Here is a 26553-nt window from a genome sequence, read left to right on the forward strand (position 1 = left end):
TGAAAAATTGGTTCATAACTCTTTTGACTGACATAAATGTATGGTATAAAAGATACTGGCATTTAACTATCCTGATTGAATTCTTTATTCATGAAGCCTCGATTATTTTAAAAAGGGTCTTTCTAGATTTTGGTAAGCAACAAATATAGCAGCCTCTGTTTGTTGATAGAACTTTTCAATTCCAATATTCTGAAAGCATTAGAGGTGGCTCAACCTAACCAGTCACCCCTGTACAGTGGTTTTACCAGCTGTACAAATGTAGAGCAATCTCTTTGGTATGACTACCGCTAATTTATGGGGGGAAATTGTTGCATGTTCCAAGGTCCAAAACATAACCTACCAAATCAAACAAAAGGAGGATGTTACACTCATAAAACATGGCCCCCACTTACAGCTCTTATTTTAGAAATGGCTTAAATTCAAATAAGAATTTAAGCCATTTTGCATACGAGAAAAGGAAACAACTAAAAATGAAGAAACAGGAAAGTGAGAGTTAACAGAACACTTAAAAAGTTAAAACCATGGAAAGCCTTTGGCACAAAGCCAAACACCCTACAAGCTTTAATGCTGATTAATGACCCTGAGTCATCAAAAAATCATATCACCAAAAAAAAAAAAAAAAAAATCACAGCCATTGATATATCTTGGACATTTTTCATCCAAAGTAGTTAAAATGTAAAATGTTCCACTCCTTAAAGGAAAACTACTTTGCAGATCTCATTTATGAAAGTGACAGACAAATTTATTATTGCTTTTGATTCTGGAGATTTGAGAATCATTTGTCACTTTGGGTCTCCCCCCACACTTCCTGGAACGTGCACAACAGCTGCCAGCACAGGTTCCCGAAGGTCCAGATAAACGCCAACACCCCCTGAGGCCTTGTGCACTTGGGTCAGGAACCCAGGAAATGGAGGCTGTAGACTAATTACAAAGTGCTTAGGATGGATCCAAATCAGACATTCATTCTTGCTACAATATTAAACCATGTTTCTCTTCTTCCTAAGAGACACCTGATACTTTCTCTCCGGCCAGGTAAGGTCTCACTCATGGCATGAGATGGCCACACACCCCTCCCTCCACACCCCTGTTTAAAGACCTCTGTTTTCACCTTTCTCTAGGGTCAGAAGGGGAACCCTAAGGGGCGCCAGAATGAAAGGGTGGTAATCCAGTATCACTACACGCAGTGGCCAGACATGGGCGTTCCCGAGTATGCCCTCCCCGTGCTGACCTTCGTGAGGCGATCCTCAGCAGCCCGAATGCCAGAAATGGGCCCTGTGTTGGTGCACTGCAGGTAGGACACCCCTCACTCTCCCTTGCCTGTAGCTCAGCATTTGAAGTGGGCAGAGCTAGGGCTGTGGTCTTGTGAGCCTGGACTGCTGTGGCCCTGCCACGCTGTGCTTGGTGTAGAAACCAGGTCTTTCCCTGGGACCAGGCCAGTCAGACCTGTTAGTGTTATGTGAAGTAACTCTGTTCTCACACCATTAAGAAAGCATCTGCTGCATCGGAGGTTATAACAAAATCTGCTCTCACAACATGACATTCTACTTTTTATAACGTCATTTTATATTAATAAAATCCTCACTGTTGATGACAAAGGATAGAAAGAATGCACTTACTATAGAAACAAATAGCTGAGCTTAAATACAAGTTTCCACCCTACAGGATTTGACATTTTGTGCATGGATTTTCTCTATAGCTCCTCTGAATAATATTTATTGCATGTATGAAAAGATTTTCAATTTTAGTTGATATGTGTTACATAAAATGCCTTTTAAAAAGCACTGGGAAAGCCCTCTGTAAAGCCTATTTTCCTTCCTTAACTACCTTAAACAACTTCAGCAAGTTGTTTAGAAACGCTTTTATTATGTTTCATTTGCGATTGCATTCTTAGCTTATTTTTGCTTTGGTATTCAACTAGACTTTGCATTCTGTGATTGATGTTGGGTAGCTGCTCAGCATTTTCTAAGCATTTCTTTGGGACTGTTCATATAATATGCTAACACAAAGAAAGTCCTTTGCAGCAGTTGGAACCCATCTTCTGTTTAAAATCCCATGAGAACGAGCCCATTTAGGAATCACTGAAAGTCTATCAAACTGAGTCTGGTTGTTACTGGAGCTGTGTGAGAAGGGGAATCTGCCAAAAGCAGTGTGTTAGTTAGTACTCCAGCACTTAGCTCCTCTGGAGATTTTTGTTTAATAACAATTATGAAATGTGACTAACAAAAGAGACCATGCTTTCCAGATGTGCTGTTCTTCTACCACTAAAGGAAAGCGGCACCCCTTTTAATAGGAACTTTCTGACACTGAGTATTAATCTGGTATTAAGCTACAGGTAATAGGAACAGTCTGGGGGAGATGTACAGAAAGTGTGTTTATTGAAAGGCCAGTTAGTGGATCATTAGAGGTAGAAAACCAGCCACATGCCTTCACAGATGTGGTTCTGGTGGGGGAGGCTCCTGCCCAGAGAGACATCTTTGGGTCTCTGCTTCACTGAGTGATGTCTTTTGCTTGAGCTTCAGGGGAGCCTGCAAAGGCAAGTGTACAGCAATTTGTTCTCTCCCTCCAGATTCATGAGCTAGGAAAAGTCCTAATGCAGATTTCAGATGTTGATGGATTGAATAACCTGTATCGTTTCTATTCTCATTAGAGATTAGTCGTATGTTACTGACAGAATAAAGCAGAAGTCACTAAGTTGAATATCTTCATTTCTTTTCCAGTGCTGGTGTGGGCAGGACAGGCACCTACATTGTAATAGACAGCATGCTGCAACAGATAAAAGACAAAAGCACAGTTAATGTCCTGGGATTCCTGAAGCATATCAGGACACAGCGCAACTACCTCGTCCAGACTGAGGTAAGGAGTAGCTGCCAGCGCTCCTGTGGGAGTCCAGCACAGTTTCCTAACTCAAAGTCAGATGGTGCTGAGGAGAAACATTCATTCTCTAAGGGCTTGAAGGAATTGACAGGTTTGTATCAGAAGGCATCCCAACCATGGTAACGATTCTTTGGCTCACCGGTTTCCATTTTTGTGAGCCTCTTAAATCTGGATTTCTCAGTAACTACACAGCAGATAGTTGGGGAGCTCAACATGTTGTCTGGCCTCGAATATGTGAACATGCTTCTAAGTGCCCTTCATTGAAGACCCATTTCTCCTGTTGGCTGCACTACTAAAATGAGTTATGAAGAAGAGTTGGAGCAAAGCACTTAGCTGCACCTGATTGCAGAATTCCCTGCAAGCTGGGGCAAAGGTCATCGAAGGTAGACTCCATGTCCCAGATAGAGGGGGCTACCTACCCTTTTCAGAGTGCTCCTTGGTGATGACTATTTACTGTCTGTTGTAGGAGCAGTACATTTTCATCCATGATGCCTTGTTGGAAGCCATTCTTGGAAAGGAGACTGAAGTATCTTCAAATCAGCTGCATAGCTACGTTAACAGCATCCTCATACCAGGAGTAGGAGGAAAGACACGACTGGAAAAACAATTCAAGGTAGTGCTTTGGATACATTTCTTTGGCAAAAGAGCAAGGAAGTAAAGAAATGCCTGGCTTTGGGAGGTTAAATACATTATTGCATAAAGGCAGTTAAGACTATTAAAGTAATTAAGATCCAAAAATCTAAGTCATCTCAAAGAAGTTATTTTCAAACAGTCTCCCCAATTACTAAGTACTTTCCTATTTATTAGTCTCTCATTAGTCTTTTAATTTCTCACTTTGTGTCAGGATGGAAAGGAGATAAATCCATACACAGTCTTAGTTTTCATGGTTAAACTCTCCATGGATTCAGACTCCATCTGAATCTCAGCTGAATAAATTGGACTGCCAAGCAAGTTATAACAAACACATGATATGAAAAAGGTTTATTTTGGGGCCTCCCTGGGGGCGCAAGGGGTTAAGCACTGCACTATGAAGCAATCCACAGCTTCTGCAGCATGAGTTTGATCGCTGGCCGGCCAGGTAGCAACCCATATGGTGAGGCAGTCCTCTCCTGTCTCGCCCGCTGCTCCCCTCAGCAGTGTATTTCAGTCAGTCTGCCTGTTCTGCTCCCCACTCTGTCTCTGTTGGGTCCTCTCACACACACTCCCCTACTTCTCTGGCCTGTACCCCAGCTCTTGTAAAAATAAATCTTTTTTAAAAAAAAGATTTTTTGCTAGCTCTCCTAACTACTCTAAAGCCACTTGAGGTAATTAATAATTAGGATACTTGTGTCTTGTACTAACATTTTCTAAATTTTGCTTTTTTTCCATTGCTGAAACATTTACTTATACATGCTTTTATAAAAACTGCATCAAAGAAACCAGTTCATTCCACTGGAAACCAGGTAGCTGGTTCTTTTATGGCACTCACCATTAGATGATACAAGTAGAAAGGAAAAACAAGCATCAGAAACTCACACTTCACCAAGGGCCACTGATGCCAAAGACAGCTGAAGGAGGAAACCATTCCCAAATACTCCATTAAGACAGAACTTCTCCCCACCCCCAACCAAAAACAAAAAAAAAAACCCACCCAGGTTCGACAAAGTGGTTCAACCAAGTAATAAAAGCAGGAATAATAACTAAGTATTGAACTAATAGTGGCCTTTAGAATAATATCAGTTAAGAAATCGAGAACTTGTATCTTCTTCAAGAAACACAATTCTTAATACCATGAAGCAATCCTTCCTAGTCTGATATGCCTATGAGGAATTACAGAAAAAACTTCAGAAAAGCAGTGACATCAACAGAAAAGTCCATATCAATTCAGTGACTATTGCTCCCACGTCATCGGGTAAAAAAAAAATCCACGGTAATGGAAGCACCAGTACTGAAACACACAAAAAATGTTTCTGTTCTCCAGGAATATGGTTATGCCTTGCGGGATTTTTGTGTTTTGTGTAAATTTAAGGTGTACAACATACGATTTATAATATTGTAAACTCATGCTCGCACTAAGGTTAGTTGACATAATTATACCTTCAAATGAAAACTGAAATGTTTTTCTTTCAGCTGGTGACACAGTGTAATGCAAAGTACGTGGAATGCTTTAGTGCGCAGAAGGAGTGTAACAAAGAAAAGAACAGAAACTCTTCAGTCGTGCCATGTAAGCTCTTTAAATTAGTTTTATATAGTTAGATATGTATTTTTTTCCACTGGATTTTAGATAAAGAACTACCAAGACAAAAAGTTCTCTGGGCAACTGAGGCAGTTTGATCATAGGAGAAATATTGGGGGGAGGGGTGCTGTCAGTGCCCTCTAGTCTCCGCACGTGACATGAAGTCTAGCTTCAGTTCACCTCGAAGTTCAAGAATGAGGCTAGTTCTACCATGTCTACACCCAACAAAAAAGTAAAGCCCTTTCAGTGTGGAATTGCTCTCTGGCTTAGTCTATATACCTGGAACTACATCATTCAATTATTCTGGCTTTTGAGCTCAAGGCACTGTTGGAAGGTGGTGACCTTTTTATAAATACCTCAGGAGACAGCAGAGGAGAATGTGTGTATAGTAGACACAGGCCTGGGTAATCACTGGAGAGATTATCTACTGAAAAGACCACTGTTTTCTAAGCCCTTTGCGGGGAGAAGTATATAGACCAAGGGGTTGGCAGAGATCAAAATACTGTGTTTGTGTAATTGTAGGAAAATCAAACCTGGGTCAAAAATTATCTGAACTCCGCTGTCATCTTTGCACAGAGTATTCTTAGTGTTCTGCTGTGCAGGCCTCTCCCATAGTCCAACTTAATGCTTGTGTCCTCTGGGAATGTGCAGCCAAATTTCATATTACATTCTGCCTCAGCTGAGGACTCTTAAAAAGAAAGGGGAGCCAGGGAGAGATATTACTCACCAAGTCAATCTCAGAAAGTGCGGTGGGTCCTGTGTATATAAGAAGGCAAACGTGGTGTTTTTGTTTTTTCCATATGATAGCCGAGCGTGCTCGAGTGGGGCTTGCACCGTTGCCTGGAATGAAAGGAACAGATTACATTAATGCGTCTTATATCATGGTGAGAGTCAACAGCTAATTATAAATAAAGTCAATTAAACAGGAAGGTGCTAAAGAACAGATACCACCTACATGACTGATTTTAGTTCTCAAATAATTTCCCAATGTGTAATATCAAAATGATAGAGATTTCTGTATCTTGAAAGCTTTAACAAAAGACACAGAGTCAGTGGGGGGACAAAAATGCTTGTTAAGGAATTAATTTTATTGTTAATTTCACCCATTTCATCTTTGTATGCATGTTGAAATTACTGTTAAGTAAAAACAGCAGGGGTAACTAGAAGTGAATTGCACGTGCAGAGAAAATTGTCTACACATGTTAGCAGAAGTACATCTTAAAATTAACCAAATGTGCTGAATGCCTTCAATTATTTTAGTGCAGTCAAAATAATGCTGTCTTATTTTGTGAATATATCTTACTACCACAGGATTAGAATAAAACACACATAATCACTTTTTTTTTTTTTTTTGGTTTTCTTAACTGAAGGGCTATTATAGGAGCAATGAATTTATTATAACCCAGCATCCTCTGCCACATACTACGAAGGATTTCTGGCGAATGATTTGGGATCATAATGCACAGATCATTGTCATGCTGCCAGACAACCAGAGCTTGGTAAGTAAAGCACATCTGCTATATATTAATGAGCCTGTGAGGCCAGGGCATAAATTACTTTGATACCTTGCCACAGGGATGGTGTATAAGCCTGTAAAGATTCCATTCAGTCTCAGTATTCCGGTCTGTATCCATTCCCTGGCTTGATTCTCTAATGCTGGTGATATCACCCCTCAATTGTACTGTACATGCCAATGCAGTAGGTGGTTTTGAAAAATTAACCTAATAGCTACTATGTCACTTGAAAACAGCAGCTAACAGTTATGTCACCATGTTTACATCTTTTAACTCATTTAACCCTCTAATACTAGGGCATAGGTACTATTATCAATCTTGTTCATAGCTAAGAATACTGAAGGAAGTAACTTGCCCAGAGGTATACACAAATAAGCTGCCTAGGATTTGTCCTTGAGTCACCTGTCTCAAGGTCCCATCATTTTGCTGTAGTATATGTCTCAGTCCCAGTCAAAATTTTTTCTGTATCAAAGGTACTCATAACGTATCATTTTTTTCTCCATTCCATAGGCAAGTCAGATCATGACATAGAAGGAGATAAAGCGTATTTTTGTTCTAACTTAAAGGTGCTCTTAAGACTTTGAACGAGCTACTACTTTTTCTTCCCTTTACTTCTTTGCTGTTGAGCTCTCAGACTAGAGGAGAAAAGGGTAAACAGGTTTATAAAAGCAAGCTTAAATGTTTGTGCTGAGATCTTACTACATTCTTAAATTTCAGAATTAGTTGGGTCTTCAAAAGTTACTCTAAGGACATTGTAAGCCGGCAGAGTCAAAACAAAACAATGGGGATGTGCCTCCATGAGCGTCAGATCAGTGCATTTTTTCAATCAAGATAGAACAGCATGTGATTGAACCTAGTCTTGATGACATGCATTTGACTGTGTGCCCAGTCAGTAGGAACTTCTTCACTTTGTCGCATTTTGCTCCAGCTTCAGATTACCAAGACTGCTTCTGTATGATAGAATGGCAACAAAGTTGAGAATCTCAAGCTAAAAACTGGAGTGTAAATTTTCAAATTAGCTGGCAATAGGGGTCTATTCTGTTTGGCATGTGGAAATTGGAGGCATGTAGGGTTGTTAAAACATTCATTTGTTGGATGAGTCAGTATTTTGTTGTTGTCACTTAAGAGAGGACAGTCTCCAAAAGCGTCGACCCATGTTCTGTGGACAATGAGGATACGAGACTTGTCTGAACCATACGACTCAAGGGTACAGACGCTGTGGTGTCTCAGCTCCAGGGTCTGAAGTCACATTTGTCAGCATAGTTTCTCCTAAAGATGATGTTTCTGGATTCTTTGTTTCATTACTAATCACCATTATCCCTTTACCAAGAGCACAGTCCTGTATTTAGCCCCAAAGCCACTGGTTCCTAACTCAAAAAGCACTGTTCATTCACATAAAACATTTTTAAGCAAAGTAACCATGAGACCAGACTGCCTCCTCCATTTAAGAAGTAGCACATATTTTTCATCATCTTTCAAGATGAGCACCTAGTCTCTAGTTAGATTCAAGTTGGTTTTTTCCTGCCTTTATTTCACTATTACTTAAATCCCTTGTTATTCTGACATTTCAGATGTGGAAATTGAGGCTTGGATAGCTTAATTTATTCAGGATCACATCCAATCCGATGCTTAATTTGTGCGCGTTGGTTAAAGTAACTTTATGTCAAGAGGGCCCTACTTCCTTGTCCTTTGGACCAAATGAATTAAAACTCATGACAGTTACAGACTTCTTTTGTATAGACTAAACCCAATTGCTAATCTGTTTCCCCTTATGCTGAGCTTTAAAAATAAAAATGTACTTGGCAATAAGCTATATTGAAACTTGAAAGGGTGATAAGTCTTATTGGACTGTTGGCTCATTTCTAATGCAACAATGTAAGATTAAACAAAACCTTCTTTGTTTTGAACATTATTCAGAATTATTTCTGACTTCTCTAGTAGCTAAGCATTTTCAGAAAAATGCCCATCGAAAAATCTATATATTACAGGCAAACTATAGTTTACCATTTGAATTGATTAGGGAAAGGGGTGGGGATGCTCATTATCATCATCATATTTCTCACAAAAGTTTCCAGCCTGTGCAACCATTAACTTTTTCTGAGGCCTCCCTAGTTTTCAGAGATAGAATTTAAGTACCAAGTCTGAATATTCTACCCTTAAAATAGATGAACATTTAAAGCTTGCCTAATAAAAGACCAAGAAACTTTCTAAGTGTTCCTCTTCTGAAACCTAACATTGAGAGTTAACTTACTTTTAGGCACCACCTCTTTCCAAAAAGATTCTACTTACCTTTTATTACCAGGCTGAGTTTAAAGTATGGATCTCTGAGCCTTGATGTCCTCGTCTGTAAAGACAGATGATAGCAATAACCCTCCCTCACCTCACCTAGTATATTGTAAATACTAAATAAAGTAGATGTTTGAGTCCTTAGCAAAATACTAATCAAGTGTGGAACTGTTATCAATTAGTATATCTTCACTGCTTAAGCAATTAGGAAATAGGTTACAATTAATTGACTTAGAATTGTCATAGGAAAAGAGAGCATCTGTAACAGAGTACTTCCCAACTGGAGAGAATATATCCCCTATGGAGGAAGCATTTGGGGTGGTTCCAGTGTTGTAAGAAATAGTTCTTGTTTTCTGTCGTAAAATTATGCTTTGATAACAACTGAACTCACTATGATTAGATAGGGATATAATTTGATGAACCCAATTTAAAAGATGACTTGGAAGAGGTATGAGAAATGGTAAGTGAATCATTTTGCAAGAAAATTTAAAAATGTTTGACAACAATACAGAAAAATTGTCATTGTTGTTCCCATAGGCAGAAGATGAGTTTGTATACTGGCCAAGTCGAGAAGAATCCATGAACTGTGAGGCCTTTACCGTCACCCTTATCAGCAAAGACAGACTGTGCCTCTCTAATGAAGAACAAATTATCATCCATGACTTTATCCTTGAAGCTACACAGGTAACCTGAACCTCAGTTCCTCAGCAATAACCCTACCTTAGTCCTAGATCATTCTTCTAAATAGTAATGAAGTAATTTGTTACCCTCAAGACAAGCCCAGGCAAAAGTATGACTTAACTTTAAATATGTACATTTCTTTTTCTTCAAATATTTGCCTTTTCCAGCTGAATAAATGAAACATCAGTTCCTGTGGCTGAGCATGCATACAAATAGGTCTGTTGACCTAATTATAAAAACATTTTTCTTTGCCATCAGAATTGTAAACCTTGCAATGTGTTGCGGAGGTAATACTGTGTTTTGGGTTTTTTTTGTTTTTTTTTTTTTTTAGTGAACAGTCTGATGTGTAATAAATTATCTTCTAATGGGGTGGATGGAACAGGAACTGTCTTACACTGGTCATGTAAATGAGCTCCATGTGTTTTTATAATTTCATAGATAAGAGTAGGATATAAAGTCTTGTTTGTGACATTCTACCTGAACAAAATAGCATTCTATTGTTTTCACTATCATGATGTGCTCCTTATTTTATGGCAGGCCACCGCTCTAGCATTTTACTTCTTGCCAGCCATTTTAAATCCAGCATTCTTCAGGTATCAATAATAGCTTCTCTGGAGCATGTCTTAGTCATTAGACTGCAGCTATAATGAAATAAAGGCTGCTGTGTGACTTGTGTTGTGTTGCTTGTAGGATGACTATGTCCTAGAAGTTCGGCACTTTCAGTGTCCCAAATGGCCTAACCCAGATGCTCCCATAAGCAGTACCTTTGAACTGATCAACGTCATCAAGGAAGAGGCCTTAACAAGGGATGGCCCCACCATTGTTCATGATGAGTATGCATCTGTTTCTTAATTTCACAGTCAGATATTCCTGTTGTGTTGCTATACTAGTAGAAAGGGAGGGGCATTTTTTAAAATCCTAGTCCCTCTGTGACAACTGCATCTTATTTCTAATGTGTGCATGTGGAAGGTGTTCTGGCTATGTTTTTATTTTAATATATCAAACCCAAAGCTTCATATTCTCCTAGGTGGTATGTTCTAGAAAGGTAAGTCAACTTGCATGCTCTCTGAAGTTTGATATTTCAGTAACAATTATTAAGTATAACTGAAATGAATATAAATAGTAAATATTTCACTAAAGTTTCATAACTATTGGGTACAGCCCATGGCCTGGCACATTGAGGTGCTGGATAAATGTAGGTATGAAGGGGTACTGTTTCAAACTGTGGTGAATTAAAGATATGCACCCCTATATGAACTGTCTCCAGAAAGCCTTACATCTTGCTCTTGTTCTGTCATTTTGCCTGTTTAAATGATTCTGTGAACTATAAAACCAATTTAGATAAAGTTTTAAAGCTCTGACAAAAGCAGAAGTGAACAGGCTTGGAGAGAAGGCTTCAGTATATCCTATGTAAGTCCAAGAGTTGAACTTGGATTACACAAACTATGTGACATCTGTCATCACAGAGATCTTTTCAACACCTATACTCTGTATCCTCAGCTGTGTGCAGGGTAGATGAAGTTTCTAGATAATGATAATTACAAGATAAATGATCTCAGGATAACATGTCTCATCAGAAAGTAAGCTAATTTCTTTTGAGGACAGGCACCAGCATCTTCTACTCATATGTTAAAAACAATTCTGTTCAGAGGTTGATCTGTATTATTAGTGTCAAAATTTTAAGACCAGAGCCACAATAATTTTCAGGTGGTGGTAGCAGAGCTTTAAACCAAGTATGGGGCCCAACTAAGGAGTGGCCCTCAGTAGCCTTTTCCAGCCACCATTTAAAGTCCCATAGAAGGCTTGATGATGCCATTTTCCCCATTTTTGATACTTGTTTAATCTTTAACTTTGTTTTCCTTCCCTAGTTGAGCAGTTATATGATATGGTAAAAATTGATTCGCTAGGCATAGATATTATATACACTGGCTATGTTAGGAGCCCAGTGTCTTTTAAGATGAATATAAACCTTGTACATGAGGAAGCTAAAGTACTTTCATTTCTTTCATAAGTTCCTTGAGGAAGGGAAAAAATGAAAATACTTTTTGTATATTATACAAGTAGTAGTTACAAGTATATGTCAGAACTTCTATACTTAACTTACATATCCTAGTTTGCTTTCAGCTTTGTCCATTCTAGCTAGTCTCATTTTTCCATTTCTTAGGTTCTAATCTGTTTTCCTGTTACATGTTTTATATAAAAGCACTACTTTCAGTGGAGACCTCTGAGAAAGTAGCAAATAAACTAAGAAAAGCCAGTGAAATTATACACTATTCTTCGTTTATCTAGGTAATAAGTTACTTTGTTTCTTTTTCACCAAAACCTACCTTGTCATTTGAATTGCAAACCCATGAAACCTGACAAACATCTTTTAATCCTACTTCATTCCTAAATTTTTGAGGGTTTTTTTTTTTTTTTCAGTTTTTCTTTAATTATAATGCTTGGTATGCAGAAAACACTTAAAAGTTATCTCTGCATTTGATTGATTTGACTTAGTTTCCAGTCATGTTTAAAATTGTATTGTGTAAGTACTTTTAATTTAGGTACTTCAGGAAGAATAGCTAAATATAGAAAAGCCAGCTCAAGGAAAAGCCAGAGTAATCCCATAAGGAGTGCACAATACACAATGAAATACATATTACCTGACTATGGAGAGCTTAGAGAGTTGAATAATAAAAAGAGAGTTGAATAATAAAAAGATCCTGATTCTAACCTTTCATTAGAAGAGATTAAGCAAAGGTTAAATTCTTCCCCTCCTGGGGGAAAAAAAAAAAAAAAAAAAAACAGTACAGATGATTTAAAAAAAAATCTAGCTATGCTAAAATGAGAAGGCAAACTCAGTAGAATTTTAAATCTGAGCAAAGACAACATAATAAGAACCAAAAAATAGAATCAGAGTTAACGGAACAATCAGGATTTATAATATCCTCAGAGATCTAAAGACTGCATGAAATGAATTAAAAACATGTAACAGGAGAACAAATTAGAGCCTAAGAAATGGAAAAATGAGATTAGCTAGTGGAAAGAACAAAGCTGAAAGCAAAGTATATGTAAGCTAAATATAGAAGTTCTAACCTATCTAAGAGGTGATCCGTGGAGAGAAAAAATAATGACAGAGGTTTTCTTTGTGTAAACAAATAGTTTCTTTACATAAATTGACGTAAGAGGTATTTCAATACATCCCCTCCCAAAACTGATACTATATGAGCCACATTCAATGATTATAATGCATCAATACGAGAAACCACCAGTGAAATCAGACTCCAAATCCTTATACCTAGAATTATGTACAGATGAACTAGTGATAATAATTACAATTACAAAGTACCTAACAGCTAAAAGATGACAAAGACACTGCATTTCCAAACCATATAGGAGCCAATCTACACTCAGAACCAAAAATTTATAACCTAAACAGCATATTTTGAAGGAAAAAAGCTAGAATAGGAATCTGCTCATGCCATCAAAAGTTCAAGCAATTAAAAGATAAAAGCAGAGAGTAATGAAAATAGGGACAGGGAGGTAATGTTAAAATTTAAGCAATAAAGTTTAATAAGAGATACAACTTTGGAAAATGTCAAAAAAAAAAAAGAGCAGGCATTAATTAAGAAAATCATAGTTACAATTAAAAATTTGAGAATTTTGTTAGATGTCATGTTTATTTTTAAGTCCTTATCTTTTAAAATTGTATACTAAAATATTAATGAATACCTGGGATTTGCTTCAAAATATATGGAGGGGAAAGGTAGAGCTGATTGTTGTAGCTGTGTCAAAGGATATAAAATACACATTTGAAACTGTAATTCTATAAGTTTTAAGTCTATAATAAGCAGAATGATATTTATTCAGCAAATAGTATGTGCTGGTCTCTGTTTTGAGCCAACTCAAATATGAGCTCTAATCTCATGAGCTATATGAAATGATAGCCAGTTATTGCACCTGGATGTGCTTTGTGTCTTCAACCTCAAAATGGGGCTACATCATAGGATTAGTGTGAGGATTGTGTTGGTGTGTGTTCAGTACCAATAGGGCAACCTGGCACATACTAAGAACATAATACATGTTAGTGACTCCTGAGAACTACAATTAAAAAATGAGGTCTCAAACTGATAAAGCCCACCTAAATCTTGACCATGCCTTTGGTTGCTGAATAATAAAACAGAAGTTTAAAATAATTTAAAAATTTAAGAATTTCAAGAAGGCAAAGTAAAGACCAATGTTGATGGATACAAAAATCTAAATGAAATAGCATCAGGTAAATCCCGTTGTGTTATATTCAGAGAATTCTACATCATGAAAAGATCGTGGGGATGTGAATCTGGTTAAATGCTATGAAAAATCCCTAAGTGAATTCAGAACATTATTAAAGGGATTGCTAAAAAAAAAAAATCAATAGATGTTAGAAAGCATACATGAAAATAACACCCATTCATTACCCTCCTGGCCCAAAGAAAACACTCTTACCAAGAAAGTAGGAAGCATCCTCTTAACCTTAGCAGAAGCCTATTGCAAACATTTTTATTTATTTCAGAAAACAGAAGATGTATCATTAAAGAACACAGTGCTTTGCAGTGTTAGAATACAGAACTACTGGGGTTTGGTAAAAACAAAAGACAAGCATCAAAGTTGAAAAGGGACTAAACTGACATTACTGGCAATTAAAGATGTTATTGGAATCCACAAAGTACTAGCACTTAGAATATGTCTACAAGCTCACCTTGTGAACATTGGTTTCAATTAATACGTAGGCTAGATACTAAAGGGAAAATGTCATAAAAGGCCATTTTTTTAAGAGTGACATTCTAGGAATTAACCTAAAATGAAAATGGCAAAGACTATGAAGAAAACCACTAAATCTAACTAAAGGCTACAAAAGACCTGATTACGTGGAGAAGAGACATGTACCTGAACAGAAAACTCAGAAAAACTTCATGTCCTCGGACCCATCAGTATACTCACTGGAACCTAATCAAAATTCCAAATCTTCATGTTCTTTGACAATATTTTCAGAATATTATCAAACAGGATGGGATGGGGTGGTAAGGTAGTGAAGTTTGACAAAGAGGGCACAAGTGAAAAATGAAAATATGTATGTGTGAAGCACTAAAAAACAGGAATTCGTAAATTTAGAAACAGCCAAAACTGTCGTGGACATTTTGTCTGACATCAGGACTTACTCAAATGTAATTCCTACAGGAATTAAATGTATGCAAGTGCAAAAAGTCTAAAAAGCAAAAACAGTTTAGAAACAGGCCTTCATATGTAATATTTTAATGTATGATAAAAAGGCAGCTCAAGTCAATGAGCAAAGATGAAAGTATTTAATAAAAAAAATACTAGAACAATTGGTTGTCTGCTGGAAAAACAACTAAAATCAGACCCTACTCTACATCAAAAGAAGAATGAGATGCAAATGAATTAGTAAAATGCAAAAAGTAAATTAGGAAAGTGTAGGAGAGTACCTCTTAAAATACTGGACTAGAGTAAACATTCTCAAACAAAATTCGAAAAAGGCCCAAAATAAAAAAAAAGACTTAAATTTGATTACATCTAAACTGATTTTTAAGTGTAACAAAACAACCACAGTTTTAAGACAGACTAGAGATGAGAGGAAAATACTTGCAATATATACTCTAAATAATATACCTCCTGTGAATCCATTCAGAAGATACTGACTGAACAGAAAAATGACCCAGGTGTTTGAACAGGCAGTTTCAAAAGAGGAAATATGGATGATTAAAAAAACATCAAAAGATATTCAACTTCCCTGGTCATCAAGGAATGGTTTGATACAATTTTTCATGAATCAGACTGGCGGAAGTGAGGAGAAACCAGAACTGTATTCTCCCGGGGGAAGGAGTTTGAACAAGAAACAACCTCTTGGGAGAGAATTATAGCAACATCTTTAGGAATAGTTGTACCTCAACCTAGACCATCGCCTCGTGTTTCCTCTGCTAATTTGCACAAGATACATATAATTTAAATGTTGTCCATCCACAGGGAAATGAGTGAGTTTGATATGCCTGCAGTATGAAATAATAAACTGGATGGACATGTACTGATAACCTGAATCCACAAGGCTGCACCTAAATGCCTAACAATTTTTACCTCCAGAGAGATTTCACCTCTAGAGAGGTTGGTGTGGCGTTTAGGAGGCTTTTAGTCTTAATTGTATTAAAGATGGAAAACATCTGTAATGTTTTTATTTTACATAGGAATAAATTCAGAAACTGCATACTTAATAGTTTTTTAACAGACACTTGACAGGGACATCTAAATTTTAGTCTCATTTCTACCACCCACTAGTAACACCACCTTGAACAATTTAGTTAATGCATCTGTTTTCTCATTCCTAATATGGAAATTTTGTGCCCCCACAAGTGTCTGTGGGAAAAAATGGAGTTGCTACCCTGGCTTGATGAAAAAGTCTACTACTTTCTCCAAGCAAAGAATTTCATGGAAGGTGCTCTTATTTTCAAAGCTCTACTTCAGTAGCAAAAATAATTACTCAATGTGGTACTCATTTTGAAAATTCTCGCTACATTTTGAGCCATTTTTTTAATTCATATTTCATAAGCTCAGTTTAGCTGTTTGGAATTGTAACAATTCTGAGTACACCAATTTTTTTGTCTAATACTACAGTTAAGGTTCTCATTTGTCCTCTGACATCACTCAGCTTGCCCCTCGATAGCTGCTATAGCTATAATTTTCCAAGGGCTAACTGTGAACCTCTCATTTTACATTAGATCTCAGTGTTAGCATCTGATAAACCAGTGTGGGAGATTTCCCACTCATAAACCCATGTCCACTTTATGCTAGCCTCCCCCACTCTAGCATTTCATCTGTTCTTATGTACTAGAATCAGTGACAATACAGTTGGCTTAGTTTCTATGAAAATGTGATTCCAATATATTCAGTCCCTTAGTAAATCTGAAATAACATTGTTTTTCTCACGAAGGTATGGAGCAGTGTCAGCAGGCATGCTGTGTGCCCTTACCACCCTGTCCCAGCAACTGGAGAATGAAAATGCTGTGGATGTTTTCCAGGTTGCAAAAATGATCAATCTTATGAGGCCTGGAGTATTCACAGACATTGTAAGTATTTTGCTTCTTTGTGAAACCTGTTCAACATCAGTGGAAATTCAGCTGGGATGTCTGACAATGCCCAGAGATGTTTTTGTTTGTTACAACTAGGGGCTGAGACAGATGGTCTGGCATCAAGTGAGTAGAGTGCAGAGACACCGCTAACCTTCCCACAGCTTGTGAGACAGCCCTCCACAGTGAGCCATCACCTGACCCAAAATGCAGCTGTGCTAAGGCTGATACATGCCACTTTCTATAGCATAGTCTTTCCTGGTTATAAGGATATTCTGTTTTCTTAATCAACTGTCAACATTGAGAGTTCGTGGCAAGCTAACAGAAACCGAAAGAACACAAAGCTGTAGGGCTTGATTAAAAGGCGTCAAGTGATAGTTTACAAGTTTCTTAGCATAAGCGTATATTCTATCTGTGGTATGTTTTTCATAATTATATTTTTAATCACTGTATCTTACCTTAGAAGGAATGCCGAAGCTGTTCTTTGGTTCAAACTGTCTTCTTCTTGTCTTTCAGGAACAATACCAGTTTGTCTATAAAGCAATGCTCAGCTTGGTCAGCACTAAGGAAAATGGCAATGGCCCCATGACCGTGGACAAAAATGGTGCTGTTCTGATTGCAGATGAATCGGACCCCGCCGAGAGCATGGAATCTCTAGTGTGATTGGACTAGTAAAAGGGCACTTAATTTGTAAAACTTCTGAAGACTGAGAACTTTTTTGAGGCCTTTTTTGCCAGACTCTAGGTTATACAATAACCCAGTTACTTTTTTACACTGATAAAAGTTTTGATATTTATTTTTTGCCATTTTATGTCTTAATGGTATCCTACTGAGCATTTGCACCTCTGTTCATTTCACACAGTGAAACAGTTTGACCTAGTTTGCACTATATGATCAGTGTTACTGCCTATAATCTAATACTAAAGCAAAACCCTGATGTGACATTCCATGACAACATACATGCTACTTTTTAGTTCAATACAGTGAAGGTCTTGGTTATGACAGTGAATCTTGATTTTGTTGTTATTATTATTGCTAAGCAGTTGCATTCTATGAGCAGGCAGTGCTGTACTTTTCTCAGTCCTGTTTTTTTAGGCACTAGTCAATACTGTATGTGTTCTGTATTTTAATAGAGTGGCTGAACATTATTTTCAAGAATAGCAGGTTATCAGGAGCTACTCAGAGGGTCTATCAACCACATGGCCTTGAAACAGTTCCATTTATGATGGAAGAAACCCGTTAAGAAATTAGAAAGCTGCAGATTTGCTTCCTTTGAACATCACTTATTAGCTACAAAATTATATTCATAGCTAAATTAATGCCCAATTGTGTCAAAATAAAGGCTATCTCTGTATTACGGTTTTCACAGTAGCTATGTGGAGAGTGTGTGTTATTTCCATTGTGACTCTATGAAATAGCTATACCCCAAAATCAGGGCTATCTTTTACAAGAGAGATGGCAATATTTTATAAGACTCAGTTATGAAAGAAACCCTTTAGTGACTCTCCATTAATGCTTCTTGGCTTTAATACCATACCTCACAACAGGTGGAAAAAATAAAAATTTCCACAGGTGTGTAGTTTTCAAACTAGTCTTCTAAAATATCCCTACTACTCATACAGCAAGCTAATTTAAAAAAACAACTACCTATATAACATTCTTTTCTTTCCTTTTTTGCCAAATGTTTCATGATAAATCTCAATTACATACACTGTACTAGCACAACTGAAATACTGTTTTAGCAAAAGTCTTGGGACTACTTAAACTCCCACACATGGACAAATATGATTTGGAAAGAGAAAAATTAGAATCCTGAATGAAAGGAGACACTGACATTTTCAAGTAGTTTTTTTAAAAAAGAGGGAAATGACTATGTGCTTTTGTATTACTTGATGTGAGAGACAAATAGACTTCAGTAAAAGAGGCTGATAATTACACAGGATCCAAGAAAGTTATTTGGTTTACCCTCTGAAGCAAGAGTTACCCTGCAGTACATAATGGGAAAATTATAAACACTCAAGAAATTTCAGTTTACTTAGAAAAATAATCTACTTACTGAGACTGCTCTCTTCTATTGCATATTTGCTTTCGAAGGACAACTTGTCAGTTCTTCTGCTCATCACCACCAGAACTGGACCTGTTAAGAAGAGGTTTTGTTTATTTTTTGGTATTAATAAACTCCACCAAAATGTCCACACTGGCTACTCTCATACTCTCTGGGTAGGTGTTACAACACTAAAGGTTAGCAGCACTGATGTTGTATTTATCTTGAAATGGCTTTTTATAAAGTTCTCAGAGTGGTGCTGAAGGACCAGAGCTGCTAAGGAGAGAGGCTATAAGCCAAGTCCAGGGGTTTCAACACATAAGCCAAGTCAATGGAGCATTCATGAACAACATGACTTACTAGAGTTAATCTCATCTTTTCATCACATAGATTCAGCAACACAGAATCCCTCACTTTTCACAAGCCATGTAGGCTAAGCTTTAGAAAAGATGTGCAAGTTTGCTAAGTTGTATGTGCTAGATGACAAGTATGTTGTCAGCCCCTCTGCTATCAACAGAGGTGACACAAGGAAGTTCTTCCTAACACTTAAAAAAAAAAACTTGAATAAAAATACTACAACTGTCAGGAAGCTAAGGAGATCAGGAAGGAGGAGGTTTCAGATCATGGCAAGAGCTAGGTCATTTTACTCAACTAAGTGGATTGCTTTAGTTGAACAGAGTATTGATATGAGCTAACTTCAGTAGATGGCACAGTGGACTCTACTTTCAGAAGTAATGTTCGAGTTGAAGTTCATGGTCCCTCAGTAATGTTTCTTGTAAAAGCAAACACCAGTTAGAAGATACATAACAAGTATTTCCTTCTGTGCTATTTACAGAGGGCTCAGTTTATGGAAATGCACACCCTCCAACCATTCTGTGATTATCTCCCACAGGGGTATCAGTACCATGATACAAGAAAGGTTAGTAAACAGAACAGAAACATTACAAAGACGGTTTAGTTCTCTGTGAGCAACCGTGTGTCTACAGTGGACTTTAACCAAAGTCTACAAATCCTGACCCACTGAACTATGAGTGATTGCTATTTGCCCATCTTGCCAAAACAGTCCAAATCTACATTACTGAGGACAGTGTATTCAGCAATTTCTCACTCACCAGAGTAGATCATCACTATTACTCCTCACTTGTTATTGGCAAAAATACGCTTGCATCTTTCCAGAGGCAAAGAGTTTCAAAGATGGTATTTCTTTGAGACCAAAGCACATTGCTTAACTCTATAACAAGGTTATTACTAGTATGTGCACTCAGGGGGAAAGAAAATAGCTACTGCAAATTAATTTGTACTATTTTATAAAATAAGCTTTGGGGAATGTATAAAATTAGCTCTAGGTAAACAGAATACACATACAACAATGAATTGTAATGATCAGACCAGCAGCCAGGCTGGATATCAGAGAAAAGACATTCGTTGCCATTAGAACTCTTCCATCCAAAAGTCACAATCTCATTTTATGTTACATATATATAAATAAGTGAGCTTCTGAGTTTCGAGAAGAAAATTGAATTGGTTTTCCTAAATTTTATGTCTTGGAGCTGTTAGAGTCCATTTCAAGTTGAACCATTCTGCAAAGTCAGAGAAAGTTAAGGCATTCAAGGTCTGGCTATTGGAGCTTTTAGCCCAGAGTGACATATTGAAATCAACAAATAACCTTAATTATTTTATAATGACACAGCACAACTGCCTTGTTACAAATTTTTTCTTAAATGCATATATACTATATTTAAAAATTAAGATATAAATACCAATTTACCAAAGATACATATTACTAATTCTAAGCAAAAAAATAAATAAATAAAAGAAACCCAAACTCATAATTTAAGAAATAACAATCAAAAATGTAGTTTGTCTTAAGAATTTAGCAGTTATACTGGAAAGTGCATTTTCAATGCCTATGTTCCAAGGTTTATGTTTAAATGGTGCCAGTGAATTTTTATATGAAGGGAAAATGCCTGCTTTTTTTTTAATAACTAATTTCACTTACCCCTTTGCACTTTCCCTCAGTTGCCATTTAACATACAATATTGGCTTCACTTATCTCTAGAAAGAAGGCATGCTACAAATAGGAAGGATTGTAATTAATGATTTTTGGCCTCTACTTTGTCTTAGCTGTTAAACTGTTTTTAGTATTTTTGTTAAATATTTGCAAAGGGAAACATTTTCTACAGAGGATAATTAATTTCAAGAAAAATATCTTGAGTTTTAAGAAATAAACATCTCCAGAAAAGGAGACAGTCGATTTTATAAAATGTTGCAACTCTCCAACATTTGGGGTAGTGACTCCTTTTTTTGTTAGGACATTTGAAACTAGTAAGCAGTCATTGTTTCTTAAAAAAAAAAAAAAATTCAGCCTTCATGATGATTCGTGTTTTTTCCCTTCATTTTGAAATAGCTAAAATCACTAAAACTGTAAATATTTTGTTGCTTGGATAAGCATCTTCTGGGAACTTTGTATCTATGGTATATAATCATAGAATTTTATATTTTCATATAAAGCTAATTTTTTTCTAGTTTCAACTTCGTCATAGTTTTTTGTTTTTTGGGTGGATTTTTTTTTTCTTTTGGTGGTGGATATGTGAATTCAACTTTACGTGTATTGAAGTAGCAAGAACCATCTTTGCATTCCAAAAGAATCCAAATTGTGTTATTTCCTTGAGGCAGTGATTGTGAAAGTTGGGTTTTCCTTTTTAATTCCATTGACCATTTGTGCAATAGAAATTAGACATAATTAGTCACTGAATACATTCATTGCATTGACCCATTTGGAAAAAAGTGGTTTTTTTAATTTGTTCCAGGGGAGGGGTTTTGTAACCTGAAATTTTTCCCTTTTTTCTTCTGTTTAAACTATATCAAATCATTCTATTATAGTGTTATTTAATATGTAAATTGTATTGCTATACATAAAATAAAGTATGGTTTTTGATGTATTCATTAGTGCTGAACATTTCTATGAAAATATCTACAGTCAATAAAATCTTAGGTTACTAATCTCCCTTAACAAAGCACATAAATACCCACTAAATTATATCCAGTTTTCATGGGAGATAAATGAGTGTTAGAGGAGTCATTTTTAGGCAGACAGCTCCCAAAAAGTAGTATATTCTGAATTCTTCCACCTTTAAAGAGTAAACAAACTTTTACTTATTTATTGAATCACCCTTGATTTGCTTTATGAAGCTACTGCTAAGTTATAAGCAGAATTACTATTCAACTAAATTTGTAGCAAATTCTCCCTCTAAATATTTAATGTGTAAGAATGAAAGTGACATCCTGGCAAGACTGTTGAAGAGTCTATGAAACACACAGGATCAGTACAATGGCTTCCATTATATATGAATTTTAATATTTCCCACTTGGGGCACCAAATTTGGCAGCTTTCATCCGCCATTCTCTCTGAACTTTAAGTGGGCCCACATTAGGAATTCAACTCTTACTACCAGAGCCGCAATGCTTTCCACAGAAGTAAAGAAAAGATAAACCATCCTCCCTACTTGGAATTTCAGAAACAACTTACTTACTTTTTTCCTGTGGTATCTATTAATAGAAGAAAGACCAGTGAGGGCAAAACAGAGTGAACCTCTGATGATATAAGCCTAGTCTTCCCTCAAATTACTCTCAACGATGTATCACAGAGAACATCCACCAGATATCTTTGGCCTGTAGATCATATTCAGTCCATAGATATATTTTATTTGGCCCATAATTTCTTAAGTTCATATTCGCTACCAATATCTAAAAAGTGACTTTTATACTAAAGTTTCAAACTCCTTTCAAAAATGTGGGCTCATAGTCTTACATGGTAATATCAAGTTAGATACTGTGGGTGACACAAACACCCACTTACGCTGTTCATTGTCAATTATTTAAATAACTTGCCTGGATCCTATAATCAGATGCTTAAGAATTTTGGGACTATCTTCCATCTCAGGCTGGTAAACTAATAACCAAGAGCAACAGTAGAAGTATTTATGTATCACTCTTCCTTCACTAAAATTTCAGAGAGCCAGCTTGTGGCAATGGGGACCTCCCCTATTCTTAACTACTTCTAAATCCATCCAACATGGTTCAATGAAGCAGCAGTTGTGACTGATCAAAATAATTAAATCAATTCTCTACTCCATGGCTTTTACTGTCCAGGAATACATCTACATAGGGAATCTTAATTTCTGCTAAAGAATAACAAAGAAATGAGTACAGAAAGACATTTCATCCGAAATTACATTCAGAGTGTAATTTATTGAATAGAATGTTAAGAACTGTGATTTCAAAACAAATCACCACTAACCATGCCTGAATTCAGAGACATAAAGACATTGACTTTATATTTCTTCTTGTATTAGAGAAATGACATAAAGGCACTAGGATATGGGAATAAAAGTTGGGAACTAGTGAGGTTAAAACTGGCTTTTGTGATTATAAAGTTTGGCAGATTATGAAGTTTGGAATCTAATTAGACCAACAGTTTATAATAATAATTATATTAAGTTGCTCAAAAATTGCCAAATTTTAACTATGTTGTGGTGACTTCAAATCATTTGACTTTCATAGTTACTAGCCCATAAACTAATTCTCTCCCACCCAGTTTCTGCAAAGTGTGAAGTCTGGCTTTGTAGCAATATCCATTGGGCCTTGCAAAGCATGGAGGACATTCAAAATTTGCAATGTCTTTAACATTCTGTTAGAATTTACTGTGTAAGCATCTGCTGAATGACCACATGTTAGTTACACTCTAGAGAATGTAAAGCTGGCAACAGAAGTATTTCAAGTCAGGTAAGGCAAAGAGTACCATTTAACCTGAAAAATCAGTTCTGGAATTTATTTAAAAATATTTATTTTGCTCTGTAGTAAAGATGGTTTTGAGTGAAAGAGAAAAAAAGGCAATTGTGTATCTATGTGAACAAACAAGTAAAACCTGCAACCAGGTTCTGCTTATTCTATATTAAATTTATTACTGGAACTGAGAAATCATTTTTCCAGAGGGAAAACTTTTAAGAACAAGACTATGAAGTCAAAAGTCAAAGGTTCCAGTCAATTCTGCCACGTACTAACAGTGATTGGAGGCAAGTTCCTTTGCTTCTCTTTTCCTCATTTGCAAAACAGAAAAACTAGTGTTTGCCTCATGGAGTAGCTTTCAGGAGTAAAGGAGATGATACATGCAAAGCTCTCAGAACAGTCAACTAGTATCAGCTTATAGATCACCATCATTATCAACCATCACTTTCCTTCACCCAGACCCGCTTGACCTCTTCAGTCAGTCACTATTACACCCCAAAGAAGTGGCCATAAATTAGAAACATATCATACTATTGTAAATTCCTAAAGCCCATTGAGTAGATTATTTCATAGTACTTCACTATATAAACTTCTGTTTCCTCTGCCAAAGTTTCATTGATTGTAGAAGGAAGAAATTTGACTAAATCATGATTGTTTTAAACTCTTGGAGTTTTAAAAATTAAAATATAAATTCCAAAATTTAACATTTTCATGACTAATAAACAAAATCAATCATTTTAAAAATATGGGATGAGCGGCCTCCCTGGTGGCATAAGGGGCTAAGCATCAGTACTCTGAAGCAGTCCGCAGCTACTGCAGCAGGAGTTCAATCCCCTGTCAGGGAGGTGACCTACATGGTGCAGCAGACCTCTCCTGCCTCAGTTCCACCCCTCACTCTGTCTTTGGTGAATCCTCTCACCCCCTGCACCTCTGGCCTGTACCCCAGTTCCTGTATGCATAAATAAATCTTTAAAAATAAAATAAAATTTAAAAATATGGGGTGGGTCCTTATAATAGGATACAAGGTATAACACATTTCTTCATGAAAAGATGTAAAATAATCATGTAAACTTAAAATGATCTTACTAAATATATTCATTGCTAAATTGAGACATTGGAGGGGGGTGGGATAAACTCGCATTATTTAGGAATATTTCAACTGGCTTTTGTGCCCCAACAGAATGCACAGAATTCTTTATATTTAAGCTTTAACTGTATAATAATATGGTAATACATATTATAAACATATAATTGGTATAATAATCAAATATTCTCTACTAGACAAGGCATTTTCTATTGTCCTTCTTTATCTTATTATTTTTAAGATTTCTTTCTTTATGCACAGAAGAACTGAGGTACAGGCCAGAGGTGCAGGGAGTGAAAGGATTCACCAGAGACAGAGTGGGGAACAGAACAGCCAGACTGACTGAAATACACTGCTGAAGGGAGCTCGTGTTGCAGTGGCTGTGGCTAGCTTCACAGTGCTGCAACTTAAGCCCTTGCGCCACCAGTGCGCCACTTATTTCTTAAATGCCTCATATGGGTACCTAATTATCAAGTTACATAGTTCCAAAACCAAACTTTGTTTTTAAAAATGAAATTCCTAGCTATTCTCAAAAACATTTGTACCTAAACAACCTCTTAAATCTCAAACAGCACTGAGGAAAACTTATAAAATGCTGCAGAGGCTAACCCCACCTCTCTCTTGTATTTACTGTTCAACTGTGTTGTAGGTAGATTCATAACCCGTGTCTCTAGAGAAAGGTGTGCCTCAGAGGGCCTCCCTACTGGTGCAGGGGTTAAAGTCTAAGCACTATCAAGCTATAGCCAGCCACTGTGGCACAAGTTCAATCCCTGGCCAGGGAGCTAACCCACATGGTGCAACAGACCACTTCTGTCCTGCCCGCTGCTCCCCTCAGCAGTGTACTTCGGTCCTTCTGCCTGCTCTGCTCCCCGCTCTGGCTCTGGTGAATTCTCTCACCCTCCCACGCTTCTGACTGTACCCAGTGCTTGTATTTAAACAAATAAATAAACAAATAAATAAATAAAAATACATGCCTCTTAAAAAAAATAAATAAAATTAAAAAAATAAAAAAATATATAAAACATAAACCAAATACAAGGCATGACCTTGCATATACACACACACACACACACACACTCCAAATAGAAATAAAGTCTTCAGAAATTTATGGTATATTATGATACCTTCACTGGCAACTGCGTAAGGTGTTTGCATAGGGAACCTTAAGAAATGAAGGCGGTCCTATCATAATAATGTCAAACGTCTGCATCCGTAATTTCACGATCTCCCCTCTCCCTTATTACAGCAGAAGTGTCCTTGCCCCTGTACAAGGCCAGCGCTACCATCTTTCATTATTTGTATGCAGCCCATCCCTTCCTGTCCTTTCAAGGACATCACTTGTTTAGTTAACCCTCCTCTCACTTGAATCCGATACTTTCTCTACTGAGGCAAACATTTTGATATACGTATATGTTATATTAGCACCAACTTAAAAAGGCCTTATCTTGATGCCAAGACTCCTTTGTCTAACTCTGAATATAAAATATCTTGAGAGAGCTGTCTATACATCACAAGATCCATTCCTTTCTTCTATTCTCTTTTTTTTTTTTCTTTCTTCTATTCTCTTAACCTATGTAAACTTGAGCTCCATTCTCATCATCCCACAGCTCTTACCAAATTCTCCAAATACCATGTTCTCTACCCTTATCTCCACTAATTTCTTAGGATTTGACCACACCACTCTCTTCTTTCAACACTCAATATTTACACAGCAACTACATACCAGGGTATTCTAGGTCTCAGGAATAAAGTAGTTGACAAAATAAAGTCCTTGACTTCATGGACCTTACAATGGATAGGCAACAAGTACATATTTAATATAAGAACCACGGAAAATAAAAATAAATCAGAGGGGGATAGAGAATAATGGGGTATGATTAAGTGGACAGACCTATTTACTGAGCAAAGATACAAAAGTTTAGAAATTGAAACATCTCTTTGCTTCTGTGACTTTGTGACACTTTTTACCTCAC

General features: G+C 36.8%; 1 protein-coding gene and 1 long non-coding RNA gene across 4 annotated transcripts in view; one reads left to right on the forward strand and one right to left on the reverse strand.

The window, feature by feature from the left end:
* PTPRG (protein tyrosine phosphatase receptor type G) overlaps positions 1-21651 on the forward strand; it is a 671624-nt gene extending 649973 nt beyond the window's left edge. For 2 of the 3 annotated variants that reach the window (XM_054695203.1, XM_037492051.2), the window contains 10 exons: positions 1119-1291; positions 2718-2853; positions 3341-3487; positions 4984-5077; positions 5897-5973; positions 6460-6588; positions 9427-9573; positions 10261-10403; positions 16529-16664; positions 17181-21651. In XM_054695203.1, the coding sequence (XP_054551178.1) occupies positions 1119-1291; positions 2718-2853; positions 3341-3487; positions 4984-5077; positions 5897-5973; positions 6460-6588; positions 9427-9573; positions 10261-10403; positions 16529-16664; positions 17181-17327 (1329 nt within the window). In that variant the 3' untranslated portion in view covers positions 17328-21651. The remainder of the gene's footprint in view (positions 1-1118; positions 1292-2717; positions 2854-3340; positions 3488-4983; positions 5078-5896; positions 5974-6459; positions 6589-9426; positions 9574-10260; positions 10404-16528; positions 16665-17180) is intronic. The other variant, XM_054695207.1, reaches the window with a different exon arrangement.
* Positions 4349-26553, reverse strand: part of LOC129145795 (uncharacterized) — a 36112-nt gene continuing 13907 nt past the window's right edge. Inside the window, exons 3-6 of the long non-coding RNA XR_008551864.1 lie at positions 18721-18801; positions 8893-8947; positions 5817-5929; positions 4349-4421 (exon numbers count right to left, since the gene is read on the reverse strand). This is a non-coding gene — a long non-coding RNA (uncharacterized LOC129145795). The remainder of the gene's footprint in view (positions 4422-5816; positions 5930-8892; positions 8948-18720; positions 18802-26553) is intronic.

Source organism: Talpa occidentalis, unplaced genomic scaffold, assembly GCF_014898055.3.
Source record: "Talpa occidentalis isolate TD23 unplaced genomic scaffold, MPIMG_talOcc4v2.1 talOcc4.10, whole genome shotgun sequence".
Classification (NCBI taxonomy): Eukaryota; Metazoa; Chordata; class Mammalia; order Eulipotyphla; family Talpidae; genus Talpa; species Talpa occidentalis.